The sequence below is a fragment of the Phyllobates terribilis genome, unplaced genomic scaffold (assembly GCF_046119375.1).
Source record: "Phyllobates terribilis strain yellow unplaced genomic scaffold, ASM4611937v1 Scaffold_10__3_contigs__length_209671492, whole genome shotgun sequence".
Taxonomy (NCBI): Eukaryota; Metazoa; Chordata; class Amphibia; order Anura; family Dendrobatidae; genus Phyllobates; species Phyllobates terribilis.
Genome location: NW_027362770.1, coordinates 26,810,963 through 26,826,163, shown reverse-complemented (window position 1 = coordinate 26,826,163; position 15,201 = coordinate 26,810,963). Strand labels below are relative to the sequence as shown.

At 43.3% G+C, this 15,201-nt stretch overlaps 1 protein-coding gene across 1 annotated transcript in view; it reads left to right on the top strand.

The window, feature by feature from the left end:
* The window catches only part of WDR55 (WD repeat domain 55), a 57,099-nt gene extending 43,476 nt beyond the window's left edge, over nt 1-13,623 (top strand). The window contains exon 9 of the mRNA XM_073649514.1: nt 12,861-13,623. Within this exon, the coding sequence (XP_073505615.1) occupies nt 12,861-13,206 (346 nt within the window). The 3' untranslated portion in view covers nt 13,207-13,623. The remainder of the gene's footprint in view (nt 1-12,860) is intronic.
* The last annotated feature ends 1,578 nt before the right edge of the window (nt 13,624-15,201 follow it).

The window sequence follows — 15,201 nt, the reverse complement described above, 5'->3', positions numbered from 1 at the left end:
TTTAACACTTTGTAGGTTAGTAATGGGGGTGTCTTATAGACGCCCATCATTACTAACCTGGGCTTCATGGCAGCTGGAGCTGACATGAACTCCAGCCCTATTACCCCACTGCCACCGCACCAGGGCAGCGTGGAAGAGCAAGGCTAAGTGCCAGAATTGGCACATCCTATGGATGAGCCATTTCTGGGGCGGCTGAGGGCTGGTGTTTCTAGCCTGGGAGGGGGCCAATATTCATGGCACCCTTCCTGGGCTATTAATATCAGCCCCCAGCTGTCTGCCTAGCCTTTGCTAGCTATTAAAATAGGGGGGACCCCACGTCATTTTTTTTTGGGGGGGGGGTCCCCCATTTTAATAGCTAGTGAAGGCTAGGTATTCAGCTGGGGGCTGATATTAGTAGCCTGGGAAACTCCGTGGGTATTACCCCCTTCCCAGGCTCCGGCGCTGAGCACATGTCAGCTGATTATTACTGCTGACATGTGCCCGCAACAGCCCCGGTTGGAATCGCGATCCACCCGCGGCTGTTAACATGTTGAATGCCGCTGTCAATCTCCGACAGCGGCATTTAACGCGCGCTTCCGGGTAGCGCGTCATAAGCCCCGCCCACCGGCGACCCCCGTCACGTGATCGCAGGTCACCGATGGGTGGGCATGACAACCCAGGGTCTGCAGCAGACGCCTGTGGTTGTCATGATCTTGTCGCTTTGAGCGCCACCTAGTGGTCGGCGCTCATAGCACAGGACCATTTCTGCTGCATGCAGGGGACCTGCTCGTACCCTGTATGTAGCAGAGGCGATCGGACAGTTGCTGCTTCTAGTCTCCTATGGAGACTATTGAAGCATGCAAAAAGTAAAAAAAAAAAAGTTTTTAAAAATATAAAAAAAAATAAAAAAATATAAAAGTTTAAATCACCCCCCTTTCGCCCCATTCAAAATAAAATATATATATATAAAAAAAAACCTACATACACATATTTGGTATCGCCGCGTTCAGAATCGCCCGATCTATCAATATAAAAAAAGAATTAATCCGATCGGTAAACGACGTAACGAGAAAAAAATTCTAAACGCCAGAATTACGTTTTTTGGTCGCCGCAAAATTGCAATAAAATGCAATAACGGGCGATCAAAACATCGGATCTACCCCAAATGTTATCAATAAAAACGTCAGCCCGGTGCGCAAAAAATAAGCCATCAACCAGCCCCAGATCACGAAAAATGGAGACGCTACGGGTCTTAGAAAATGGGGCTATTTTTTTTTTTTTACCAAATTTTGGAATTTTTTTTCACCACTTAAATATAAAAGAATCTGTACATGTTTGGTGTCTATGAACTTGTAATGACCTGTAGAATAAGAAGGGCAGGTCAGTTTTAGCATTCAGTGAACGTGGTAAAAAAAATAAATAAAAAACAACTGTGGTATTGCACTTTTTTTGCAATTTTACCGCACTTGGAATTTTTTTTTCCCGTTTTGGCGTACAGGATATGGTAAAACTAGTAATGGCGTTGAAAAGTACAACTCGTCCCGCAAAAAATAAGCCCTCACATGGCCATATTGACCAAAAAATAAAAACGCTATGGCTCTGGGAACAAGGGGAGCAAAAACGAAAATGCAAAAACGGAAAATGCTCCGGGGCTTAAGGGGTTAAAATGGGGACCCCCCCCCCCAAAAAAAATGACGTGGGGTCCCCCCTATTTTAATAGCTAGCAAAGGCTAGGCAGACAGCTGGGGGCTGATATTAATAGCCCAGGAAGGGTGCCATGAATATTGGCCCCCTCCCAGGCTAGAAACAGCAGCCCTCAGCCGCCCCAGAAATGGCGCATCCATAGGATGTGCCAATTCTGGCACTTAGCCTTGCTCTTCCACGCTGCCCTGGTGCGGTGGCAGGGGGTAATAGGGCTGGGGTTCATGTCCGCTCCAGCTGCTATGAAGCCCAGGTTAGTAATGATGGGTGTCTATAAGACACCCCCATTACTAACCTACAAAGTGTTAGAAAGAAAAAACACACACTACACCCAGAAAAAAATAATTTATTTGAAATAAAACACACCATTTTATTTAATTTGTTAGTTTACTAAAAAAAAAAAAACAGTTACCTGTCCACATTCCTGCGCTGATCTCTCATGCACAGCTGTCACATCTGGAGAACACGTCCGCTCCTGGCAGCGTGAGCCCCTGACTGAGGTCACCGGAGTGCATTCAGTCAGCGCAGCTCCGGAGACCTCCTTTACGGCCCTGCTGTACCGTGGGAATTTCTCACTGTACAGCAGGGCCGTAAAGGAGCTAACCGGAGCAGCTCTGCCTGAACTCCGGCGAACCCGCTTATGCTGTCATTCTAGCGGCGGCAGCGGTTCAGAGCGGTCACATTCTATGTGGGTGCTCTAAACTGGAGATCATCGTGGGACACTCGTGGACTACTACGGAGGGGTAAGGATAAGGTTGTGGTTTATTATTTTAGATTTTATTACAGGAGATCTATGGCTTCGGGGAATTAGGTGTCTAGGTGAGTATAGGTGTAGTTTTTTATTTTTTACTTTATTTTAGGTGGCGATCGGCGGGGACATAGAATCATAGAATGGTAGAGTTGGAAGGGACCTCCTGGGTCATCTGGTCCAACCCCCTGCTCAAAGCAGGATTCACTAAATCATCTCAGACAGATGTCTGTCCAGCCTCTGTTTGAAGACGTCCATTGAAGGGGAACTCACCACCTCTCGTGGCCGCCTGTTCCACTCATTAATCACCCTAACTGTCAAAAAGTTTTTTCTAATATCTAATCTGTGTCTCCTCCCATTTAGTTTCATCCCATTGCTTCTAGTCTTTCCTTGTGCAAATGAGAATAAAGATGATCCTTCTACAATGTGACAGCCCTTGACATATTTGTAGACCGCTATTAAGTCTCCTCTCAGTCTTCTTTTTTGCAAGCTAAACATTCCCAAATCCTGCAACCGTTCCTCATAGGACATGGTTTGCAGACCAGTCACCATTCTGGTCGCTCTTCTCTGAACTTGCTCCAGTTTGTCTATGTCTTTTTTAAAATGTGGTGCCCAAAACTGTACACAGTATTCCAGATGAGGTCTGACCAAAGAGGAGTAAAGACCGATAATGACTTCACGTGATCTAGACTGTATGCTTCTGTTAATACATCCCAGAATTGTATTTGCCTTTTTTGCTGCTGCATCACACTGTTGACTCATGTTCAGTCTATGATCTATTAGTATACCTCAGTCTTTTTCACATGTACTGTTGCTTAGATCTATTCCTTCAATTCTGTATATGCTTTTTCATGTCTATTGCCCAGATGTAGTGCTTTGCATTTTTCCCTGTTAAAAACCATTCTGTTGGTTGCTGCCCACTGCTCCAGTTTATTTAGGTCTTTTTGAATCCTCTCTCTCTCTTCTCTAGTATTAGCTATCCCTCCTAGCTTTGTGTCATCAGCAAATTTAATCAGTTTACCCTCAATTCCTTCATCTAAATCATTGATAAAGATGTTGAACAATACTGGTCCCAGGACAGAGCCCTGTGGTACCCCACTTGAGACATTCATCCAGCTGGATGTGAAGCCATTTACAACCACCCTTTGAGTCCGATCACTAAGCCAGTTATGAATCCACCTAACAGTTGCCTGGTCCATTGCATACTTGGTCATTTTTTCAATAAGGATGGTGTGAGATACTTTGTCAAATCCTTTGCTGAAGTCAAGATATACTATATCTACAGCATTTCCCTGATCCACCCAGTCAGTGATTCTGTCATAGAAGGAAATTAAGTTAGTCTGACATGACTTGTTAGTTACAAACCCATGCTGACTCTGGTTAATCACTTCATTCTTATCCATGTACTTACATACATGTTGTTTAATAATTTGTTCAAAGATCTTTCCTGGTATAGAAGTCAGACTCACCGGCCTATAGTTCCCTGGGTCCACCTTCTTCCCCTTTTTGAAGATAGGAACAACATTTGCTCTTCTCCAGTCTTCTGGGACTTCTCCTGTTCTCCAAGAATTTTCAAAGATTATGGAGAGTGGTTCTAAAATTTCTTCTACGATCTCCTTCAGTACTCTGGGGTGTAATTCATCTGGACCTGGAGACTTGAACTCATTTATGTTAGCTAAATATTCCCTCACAATCTTTCTGTTTACAGATAACTTGGATTCTTCTATTCCTTTAAAAGGACAGTGAAGATCAGTTGATGTTACATTTTCTTTCTGAGAGAAAACAGATGCAAAATAGGAATTAAAAAGTTCGGCCTTCTCAACATCCTCTCTTACCATTTCTCCATTTTCATCCTGTAAAAATCCTATAGCATCTTTGACTTTTCTTTTACTTTTGTCATACCCCCAAAATCCTTTTTTATTGCTTTTGACATCTCTTGCAAGCCTTAATTCATTGTCAGCTTTAGCTAACCTGATACGTGCCCTGCAGGATCTGCAGACTGCATTATAATCTTCTTTAGATATGCCTCCCTCTTTCCATTTAATAAACATTTCTTTCTTTCTTTTTAGCATGTGTTTAAGTTCTGTGTTCATCCATCCTGGTTTCCTTAAATGCTTCCCATTCTTCCTACTTTTCGGGATTGTTAACGATTGTGCTTTGAGAATCTCATTTTTAAAAATTTCCCATCCTTCCTGGACATTTTTGTCCTTAAGGACATCCAGCTATTGGATCCCTCCTATTCTCTTTCTGAGTCTCTTAAAATCTGCCTTTCTAAAATCTAACCTTGAAGTTTGAGTCTTCACATGTCTTCCTCCTCTAGTTATCCAAAATTCTATAATAGCATGATTGCTGCCTCCTAGGGTCCCAGCCACCTTTACCTCCTCAACCATTTCCTCCCTGTTTATAACGATTAGATCCAAAGTAGCAGATCCCCTTGTTTTCTCCCCTACCTTTTGGAAGATAAAGTTGTCAGCAAGAGAGGATAAGAATTTGCTTGACCTGTTAGTTTTACTTGAGAGAGATTCCCAACAAATGTCTGGATAGTTGAAATCTCCCATGACCACTACGTCATATTTTTTTGAGAACTTGGTCATTTGATACATAAAGAGTTCATCCATATCTTCAGCTTGCCCAGGTGGCCTGTAGTAAATGCCTACAATGGTGTCCTTTCCGTTGTTCTCTCCTTGTATTCTTACCCAAACAGTTTCCACAGAACTCCCAGCCTCTGAAGCTTCAATCTCTGTGCAGATATTCGCTTTTCTAAAATACAATGCGACACCTCCTCCTCGTTTATCAAGTCTGTTTCTTGCAAATAAGTTGTATCCTTTTAGCCTTTTATTCCAATCATGTGTATCGTCCCAACAAGTTTCAGTGATTCCAATGACATCATATTCCTTTTCCTGCATTAGTAGTTCCAATTCTCCTTGTTTGTTGCCCATGCTTTGTGCATTTGTATAAAAACATTTTAGTTTGTGATTGGTTTCTCTTCCTCCCATATTTTTATTATTTAAATTGTTTTGTCTTTGTTCTTCCTTTCCACTTCCAGTAGCAGAGATCTCAATAGTATTTGTCAGCTGTATGGCTTTTTCTGGCCTTTTGCTTCCCTTCCCACATTGTTCTAGTTTAAAGCTCTCCTGATGAGTGTAGCAAGGCGACTTCCAAATACATGTTTTCCAGTCTTCGTAAGGTGCACCCCATCTCTAGCAAGTAGTCCATCGTATAGGTAATTCATTCCGTGATCCAGAAATCCAAATCCTTGTTGACGGCACCATCGACGTAGCCAGTTGTTCACCTGTAGAATCTTATTCCACCTCATTGTTCCATGGCCATCCACTGGGAGGATGGATGAGAAGACCACCTGCGCTCCCAATTCTTTCACTTTCTTGCCTAAGTCTTCAAAGTCACTGCAGATGGTTTCCAGGTCCTTTCTTGCGGTGTCATTTGTCCCCACATGTATTAGCAGGAATGGGTAGTGATCTGTAGGTCTGAAGAGTCTTGATATCCTGTCAGACACATCTTTAATTTTTGCTCCTGGAAGACAGCACATTTCTCTTGAGGTTATGTCTGGTCTGCAGATAGCGGCCTCTGTTCCTCTTAACAGGGAATCCCCCATGACCACCACTCTCCATTTTTTCTTCACAACATTCTTCTTTCTCCATCCAGGAGGATTCTGAGGGCTTACAAGGTTATTCATTGCTGGCAAAGTCTTATTTTGCTGTATTTCTTCATGGTTCTCCTGCGTGAGAGCCTGGTACTGGTTCCTGAGCAGTATGGGTGCTGACTGCCTCTCGATCCTCCTGCTTCTGTGGGTCACATGCTTCCATTCCTCGGTTTCGTCAGGTGCAGTTCGAATTTCTTCTCTTTCTGAATCATGAAGAGATAATTCTGCTCTGTCTAAGAACTTCACCTTCCTTAATGATTTTCAAGGTAGTTAACCTCTCTTCTAGATTTCGCAACTTTTCCTCCAACAGGGACACAAGCTTGCATTTCTGGCATGTGAAGTTTGGCTTTTCCACTGGCAAGTCTGTGAACATGTAGCAGGATATGCAGCTCACCAAATGGCTCCTGGACTCTTCCATGTTCTTACTGTTAATGTTCTGAAAACAGTGAAAAAAGCTTCAAAAAGCTTCAAAATGCAGTGGGAATATGCAAATTATCTCCTCAGGACTCCTCCCCTGGTTTACCGATGTCCTCTTTTCAGCTCCAACAGCCAAAATCCAGTGTTCTTTGAGCTCGCGGAGACTCTTCACTTACCCCAAAATGCAGTGGGAATATGCAAATTATCTCCTCAGGACTCCTCCCCTGGTTTACCGATGTCCTCTTTTCAGCTCCAACAGCCAAAATCCAGTGTTCTTTGAGCTCGCGGAGACTCTTCACTTACCCCAAAATGCTGTGGGAATATGCAAATTATCTCCTCAGGACTCCTCCCCTGGTTTTAATGTATGAACTAATTTATTTTAGGTAACCACTGGCCACCAATGAAATGTATTTAAAATTTATTGGGGACCAAAAACAAATATATATGGGGGCCTAAAATAATAAAAGATGTATAGGGGCAAAAATAACACATGGGGCAGTTTAAATAGCAGGATCAGGCTGATGGGAACTACTGCTCCCATCGAGCTGATCCTGCTGGCACGAGTGGACTGGGGACAGACATAGGCCGATGGGAGTAGTAGTGTCACATTGGCCTATGTCTGCCTGCACGCACACACCCGCAGACATCGCACAGACACCCGCACACACTAATCATGACGGGCTGATGGTCTGGGAGGTGAGGCTGACCTGTGCGGCCGTGGGAAAGTTCATGTGAGTTCATGCAATGCAGTCAAGCATGAACTCACATGAACCCTCTGAGGGCACCGCGGCGACTTCAAATGAACAGCTGATCGGCATCACCTGATACCTCAGCTGTTCATTTGAAATAACGGGAGAGCGCAGCACAGAACGGAAAAGCCGCGGTGAAGTCTTTTCACTGACGGCTTCCCCGCCCGGGTCCTTATCTCCCCGCTCCCTGGTGCTGCGCTCCCCGCCCGGTCCTAACTTACTATCAGGATGGGGGGAGCGGAGGATCGGGGTGGGAGGCTGCGGGGAAGCAGTATGGGGCTGTGTGATTGTTTAAAAGCCGGCGGCTTTTTACCGCCCGCCGGCTTTTAAACAATCAGGAGAATTCTCTCACGCTGGGATGGCATTCCGATATTTGTGTCCCATTGACTTTCATTGGTTTCCGGTATCCAATCCGATCCGATATTTCTCGATATCGGAAGGTATCGCTCAACACTACTAATAACATTTTATGGTCTATTAATCTAAGGCCCTTATTTATCAATAGACCAATGATAATAATGTTACCATTTTACTACAGGACATTTGTTATCATTTATTCTTGGCCATTTATTAAGGCATAGTTGCGTGGAAACACAGGAGTTGGAACCTTAGCTTACTGACTCCTCAGCCCTGGTGGTTACTGCTTACACATGAGACCCCATCCATTCAAGGCAGTATATATGTTTTTTTGTTTGTATGTTGGTTTTTAGTGAGGCGGGGGGGGGGGGGGGTTCTATTTAAAATAATCAAATAATTTGGATTTTAGACATGGATTGATTAAAAGTAATAAACTGTGGCATACTCTCCTCCCAGCGCTCTAGTTGATCCAGCTCAAGACACTCTTCAAGTCTGCACTGGCTCCAGAAATGGTGCCTGCCCTGTTCAGAAGTCACAGCACCGCTGCAGCATGTGACTGGCAGCAGCAGTCAAGTGACTGGAAGAGCTAGAAATAAAACATCTGATGACGTGCTCTTCTAGTCTGTTGACTGCTGCAGTAAATTACAGCCGTTCTGTGGGGAGCTCTGAAGTCACCTGAGCTGGATCCACAGGTGTTTGCCTTGGTTTATTTTTAATCAATCTGTGCCAAGGGGGCCAAGTGGAACGCTCAATTGTGGTGAGATTTTAGCCTAGGCGTGTAGTACAGCAGTTAGTTTTATGCTCGAGCTGTGTCCTGATTATATTGATGTGATATATGAAGGATCATGTGGTGTCTCATACAGTAGCGTTCATATGGAAAGGAAAACAAGCTATACTTATGTCCCGAAGACAAATGATGGAGAAAGTAGATGGATTATGTCTTGTATGGGAAAAGCTGATTTTTTTTTTTCAGTGGATTTAAAGGAAACCTGTCATCTGATTCATGTTGTCCAAACAGAGCCTGACTGCATGATTGTAGCCAGGTATGTTTTATTTTCAAACTCTTCGGCATTTCAGAAGAAATAATCCTTAAAGACCCGACCAGGAACCATAGTCGAAGACAAGATTAGTCAAGCTACACTCTTGACCGGCTCTTCCCAGTGCTGCTGCAGGTGTTTAACGTGTCTATTTTTCACATGTACAGTACAGACCAAAAGTTTAGACACACCTTCTCATTTAAAGATTTTTCTGTATTTTCATGACTATGAAAATTGTACATTCACACTGAAGGCATCAAAACTATGAATTAATACATGTGGAATTAGATACTTAACAAAAAAGTGTGAAACAACTGAAAATATGTTTTATATTTTAGGTTCTTCAAAGTAGCCACCTTTTGCTTTGATGACTGCTTTGCATACTCTTGGCATTCTCTTGATGAGCTTCAAGAGGTAGTCACCGGAAATGGTTTTCACTTCACAGGTGTGCCCTGTCAGGTTTAATAAGTGGGATTTCTTGCCTTATAAATGGGGTTGTGACCATCAGTTGTGTTGTGCAGAAGTCTGGTGGATATACAGTGATAGTCCTACTGAATAGACTGTTAGAATTTGTATTATGGCAAGAAAAAAGCAGCTAAGTAAAGAAAAACGAGAGGCCATCATTACTTTAAGAAATGAAGGTCAGTCAGTCCGAAAAATTGGGCAAACTTTGAAAGTGTCCCCAGGTGCAGTTGCAAAAACCATCAAGCGCTACAAAGAAACTGGCTCACATGAGGACCGCCCCAGCAAAGGAAGACCAAGAGTCACCTCTGCTCCTGAGGATAAGTTTATCCGAGTCACCAGCCTCAGAAATCGCAGGTTAACAGCAGCTCAGATTAGAGACCAGGTCAATGCCACACAGAGTTCTAGCAGCAGACACATCCCTGCAACAACTGTTAAGAGGAGACTTTGTGCAGCAGGTAAAATAGCTGCTAGGAAACCACTGCTAAGGACAGGCAACAAGCAGAAGAGACTTGTTTAGGCTAACCCCTTTAAAGCCCATGACATATTAATACGCGTCTGTGCCCTGGGCTTTAAGAGCCTGACCCGTATTAGTACGTCATTGCGATTGCTTGCGCACACAGGCTGTGCGAGTGCGATCGCCGCCGAGTGTCAGATGATTGTCACCCGGTGCTATGTGCAGGGAGCGGCCCCGCACCGCTCCCGGCACATTAACCCCCCGCAATGCTGCGATCGAAGTCGATCGCAGCATTGCGGTGGCTAAGGGGAGGTGATCGGGATACTCACCTCTCCTGCCGGCCTCCAGCGCTGTCTGCCGCGGCTTCCCGGATGTTGCCATGACGACCCGATGTCGTCATGACAACATCCGGGTCACCAGACAGCAGGAAGATTTTTTGGTCATGCGCAGTCCCTATCTTCTCCCTGTGCAGCGCTGACAGCCTGCATAGCACAGGTATGGTGCTCCATTCCTGTGCTATGCAGGCGATCAGAATAAAAAAAGTGAAAGTCCCATAGTGGGACAAAGTATATAAAAAAAAAAAACTGTCAAAGTGAAAAAAATTAAAAAAAATTGTAAAAATATTAAAAAAAAAAAAATAATAATAATCCACCAAAAATAAAAATATAGTGTACCCATCAATAAATATTATTATGAAAAAAAAAAAAAACAATAAAAGTACACATATTTGGTATAGCTGTGTCCGGAACGACCTGACCTATAAAATTGTCCCACTAGTTAACCCCTTCAGTGAACACGGTAAAAAAAAAAAAAAAAAACGAAGCAAAAAACAATACTTTATCATCATACTGGCAAACAAAAAATGGAATAACACGCGATAAAAAAGACGAATATAAATAAAAATGGTACTGCTGAAAACGTCATCTTGTCCTGCAAAAAACAAGCCGCCAATACAGCTCCATCATCCGAAAAATCAAAAAGTTATAGCTCTCAGAATAAAGCGATTCAAAAAAATAATTTTTTCTATAAAATAGCTTTTACTGTGTAAATGCGCCAAAACATAGAAAAACGATAGAAATGTGGTCCATTTTTTCCTGTTACCCCTGCAAAAATAAAAAAAATTGGGTCTAAAGTAACATTTTTGTGAAAAAAGTTAAATGTTAATTTTTTTCTTCCACATTCCAAAAACTCCTGTGAAACACCTGAAGGGTTAATAAACTTCTTGAATGTGAATTTGAGGACCTTGAGGGGTGCAGTTTTTAGAATAGTGTCACTTTTGGGTATTTTCTGTCATAAAGACCCCTCAAAGTGACTTCAAATGTGATGTGGTCCCTAAAAAAATGGTTTTGTAAATTTTGTTGGAAAAATGAGAAATCGCTGGTCAACTTTTAACCCTTATAGCTCCCTAATAAAAAAAAATGTTGGTTCCAAAATTGTGCTGATGTAAAGTAGACATGTGGGAAATGTTATTTATTAACTCTTTTGTGTGACATATCTCTCTGATTTAAGGGCATAAAAATTCAAATTTTGAAAATTGCTAAATTTTCACAATTTTCGCCAAATTTCCTTTTTTTTCCACAAATAAACACAAGTGATATCGAAGAAATTTTACCACAATCATGAAGTACAATATGTCACGAAAAAACAGTCTCAGAATCAGGGGGATCCGTTGAAACGTTCCAGAGTAATTACCTCATAAAGGGACAGTGGTCAGAATTGTAAAAATTGGCCCAGTCATTAATGTGCAAACCACCTTGGAGCTAAAGAACACAAGGAATGGACATTAGACCAGTGGAAATCTGTGCTTTGGTCTGATGAGTCCAAATTTGAGATCTTTGGTTCCAACCACTGTGTCTTTGTGCGACGCAGAAAAGGTGAACGGATGGACTCTACATACCTGGTTCCCACCGTGAAGCATGGAGGAGGAGGTGTGATGGTGTGGGGGTGCTTTGCTGGTGACACTGTTGGGGATTTATTCAAAATTGAAGGCATACTGAACCAGCATGGCTACCACAGCATCTTGCAGCGGCATGCTATTCCATCCAGTTTGCGTTTAGTTGGACCATCATTTATTTTTCAACAGGACAATGACCCCAAACACACCTCCAGGCTGTGTAAGGGCTATTTGACCAAGAAAGAGAGTGATGGGGTGCTACGCCAGATGACCTGGCCTCCACAGTCACCAGACCTGAACCCAATCGAGATGGTTTGGGGTGAGTTGGACCGCAGAGTGAAGGCTAAAGGGCCAACAAGTGCTAAGCATCTCTAGGAACTCCTTCAAGATTGTTGGAAGACCATTTCCGGTGACTACCTCTTGAAGCTCATCAAGAGAATGCCAAGAGTGTGCAAAGCAGTCATCAAAGCAAAAGGTGGCTACTTGGAAGAACCTAGAATATAAGACATATTTTCAGTTGTTTCACACTTTTTTGTTAAGTATATAATTCCACATGTGTTAATTCATAGTTTTGATGCCTTCAGTGGGAATGTACAATTTTCATAGTCATGAAAATACAGAAAAATCTTTAAATGAGAAGGTGTGTCCAAACTTTTGGTCTGTACTGTACATAGGGAGAGACCTTTCAATCACCTGCAGCAGCGCTGGGAAGAGCCGGCCGGGGGCTTCACCGGACTAGTCTGGTCTCTGGCTATGGATCTTCTGGTCTCTGGCTATGGATCTTCTGGTCTCTGGCTATGGATCTTCTGGTCTCTGGCTATGGATCTTCTGGTCTCTGGCTTTGGATCTTCTGGTCTCTAGCTATGGGTCTTCTGGTCTCTAGCTATGAGTCTTCTGGTCTCTAGCTATGGATCTTCTGGTCTCTAGCTATGGATCTTGCTATGGATCTTCTGGTCTCTGGCTATGGATCTTCAAACTATATTTTCTCTGAAATGCTGGAGCTTTACAGAGAGAAATACGAACCTGTCTGCTAACATGCAGCCAGGCTCTGATGGTATGGGCAGCATGATCCAGCTGACAGATTCCCATTAAATTGAGTGAAAAAAATCATCATTAATTAAATGCAGATTTGTTCTGGATTTTGCTACGGATTTGTCATGGAATTAACCGGCAACGGTTAAAATCCATGGTAAAAATCTGCAGCATAAGTGGATTTACTGCTTGTGGATGGAACTTGGTTAAATCTCATGCACTTTGCTGGTACTGCAATGCGCTGCTAATGTTGTGGACACTTAGAAATGTGTAGATTATTTGTATTTTATGTGTAAATTATTAATTAACATAAGTTGTTTTTTTTGCATGATAATAAGATAATTAGATCTTTTTTTTTTAATCTAGGGCCACTAATATTTTGCCCAATAGAGTTATTGGTACAGTGGGTCAGCATCCAGGAGAGCCCATAGAGCAACTAGCGAAGTCCAGAGATGGTAGATTCTTAGCAAGCTGTGCCCATGACCAAAAAGTGAAATTTTGGGACTTGGCAAACATTAGCTCCGTTACTGTGGATGTGTACAGGAAGAGGAAGAAGAACAGGCAGCTGCCAGCCTTGAGCAAGAAGGCGTTTGGAGGTGCTGATGACTTCTTTGCTGACCTGAACGAAGACAAAGTAGAAAATAAGGAAAAAGAGCAGGAGGATGAAGAAGATGAAGAGGAGAGTGACATTGAAGACTCAGACAGTGACTAAATGAATATTAATGTAAACAGAAGTTCAGAGGACTTATGGGGAGCATTGGAGCCATCATTTTTTTGGAGTGCAGATTATCCATCTCCCAGGAATCAATAATGTTACCAGTTTTTTGTTCAGTAGAATAACAAAATATATTTTATATAATTTTATTTTCTAGAGTAAAGGTGGTACTCTCCATATCCACCTCTACCCAACATAAAGAGAGGGCATACCGGCGATGCCCCAAGTTACCAGAATTACTAACTCCATCTTGTGTTGACCTCACCACATGCTTCTGCTCCATTCTTGTAGGCCTATGATGGTGACAAGATCTTATTGTTGTTTCAGACCTTATCTTTTTTTTTGTTAGCTCAACATATCCAGATATGTGTCTCACAAGATGACCAGCTTTAAGAAATAAACATGTTTTTGTGATATTCTGTCAAGTGATGGCTATTTTAAAAGTGTATATGTTTGGCGTTACAATGGTTGTGATGTGAACTCTGAGCTGTCCAGGGCTTTCTAGCATATTACAGGAATATATTGAATTTGTAAATGAATCCTTAACCCCTTCACGACCTTTGACGTACGCATACGTGATAGAAGGGAAGGGGTTCCCGGCCTATGACGTATGGGTACGACATGGCGATCTTGCGGGTACAGGCGCTTGGCTTACATAATAGCCAAGACCAGACTCTCACAGTCAGGATTGATGCCGTCCCAGCTGTTTAACCCCTGTGACAAAGTCACTAGCAGAATACTGGAGGGGAGATTCGTGTCTCTGAGACTTTTTGCTTCAGTGTAAAACATGGAAGTTTCTCCTGCACATTAGGTCCAGAGAGGGTTAATAGCCAGAGTTACAAGGGCATGCTTTACAGGTGGATAGCTAAGTGCTGGGAGGGAAGCTATCCACCCTATTTCCACAACAGGGCTTAGGGGCTATAAGTAGCCAGGCTTTTGACTCAGGAGGTGGTCAGTACCTGCAGGCCAGCTCCAGAGAGAGGAGCGTGTGTTTGTTCCTGCTAGAACTTAACCGTGTGGCTTTTGCTAACTTTGAGTGGCCGGGACGTTGACGTCAATGTTGGTAGAGCGGCTTAGTATGCATTTTTTTGCAAAAAAGGTGTCAACTAAATACCCTGCTTTTTATCACCTTTTTACTAGCACTTGCTGTTTACTGTTACTTTTTTTACAACAGAGTATTTTTATACATTTGTTTTACTGTGTCCTTATGTGTTTCAGTCTTTTGGTGGTGTGAACCGTGTCCTACAGACTTGTTCACCTTGTGCATGGCCCATGTGTTTGTATTCAATATACGGGCACTGCAGTAGCAGATTTGCAATTTTCACTCAGCAACATCCACTGCTGCTTGTTTCTGGAAACCACCCATGGAGGCAAAATCTTCACTACACCTGTAGATAAATTCACAAAGGGGTATAATTTCCAAAATGGGGTCTAGCGCAATGGTCGGCTCCCTTATCCCCCCATGCAGGGACGCAGACTTACTCACCGTCCCGGCCCTCGGCATGGTCCCTGGCGTGCTCCCTGTCCTCTGCTGCTTCCACTAGCTGGGAGGCATCTTGTATATAAGACTCCCTCTTCCTTAGGGAGTTGCCGAAGCAATAACATTCATTAGTGTGCAGTTTCCCTTACTAGTGTATTGTTAGATCCCCTGGTCCCATTGCGGCCTTTCCTGAACCCTAATCCCTGGTCCCAGTTGCGGCCAGTGTCCTGTTCCCGAAGTATTCTGGTCCTGATGTGGCCAGTGCCTGTACATTGTCTTCTGGTCCTTGTGCGGCCAGTCCTGTTCACGAAGTCCCCTGGTCCCGGTGCGGCCAATGCCTGAACATTGTGTCCCGGTCCTGGTGCTGCCAGGTCTGTTCCCGAAGTCCGATGGTCCTGGTGCGGCGAGTGCCTGAATGTTGTCCCCTGCGCCTGCTGTGACCAGTCCTGTATCCGAAGTCCCCTGGTCCCATTGCAGCCCGTGCCTGAACACTGTCCCCTGGTTCGTGTGCC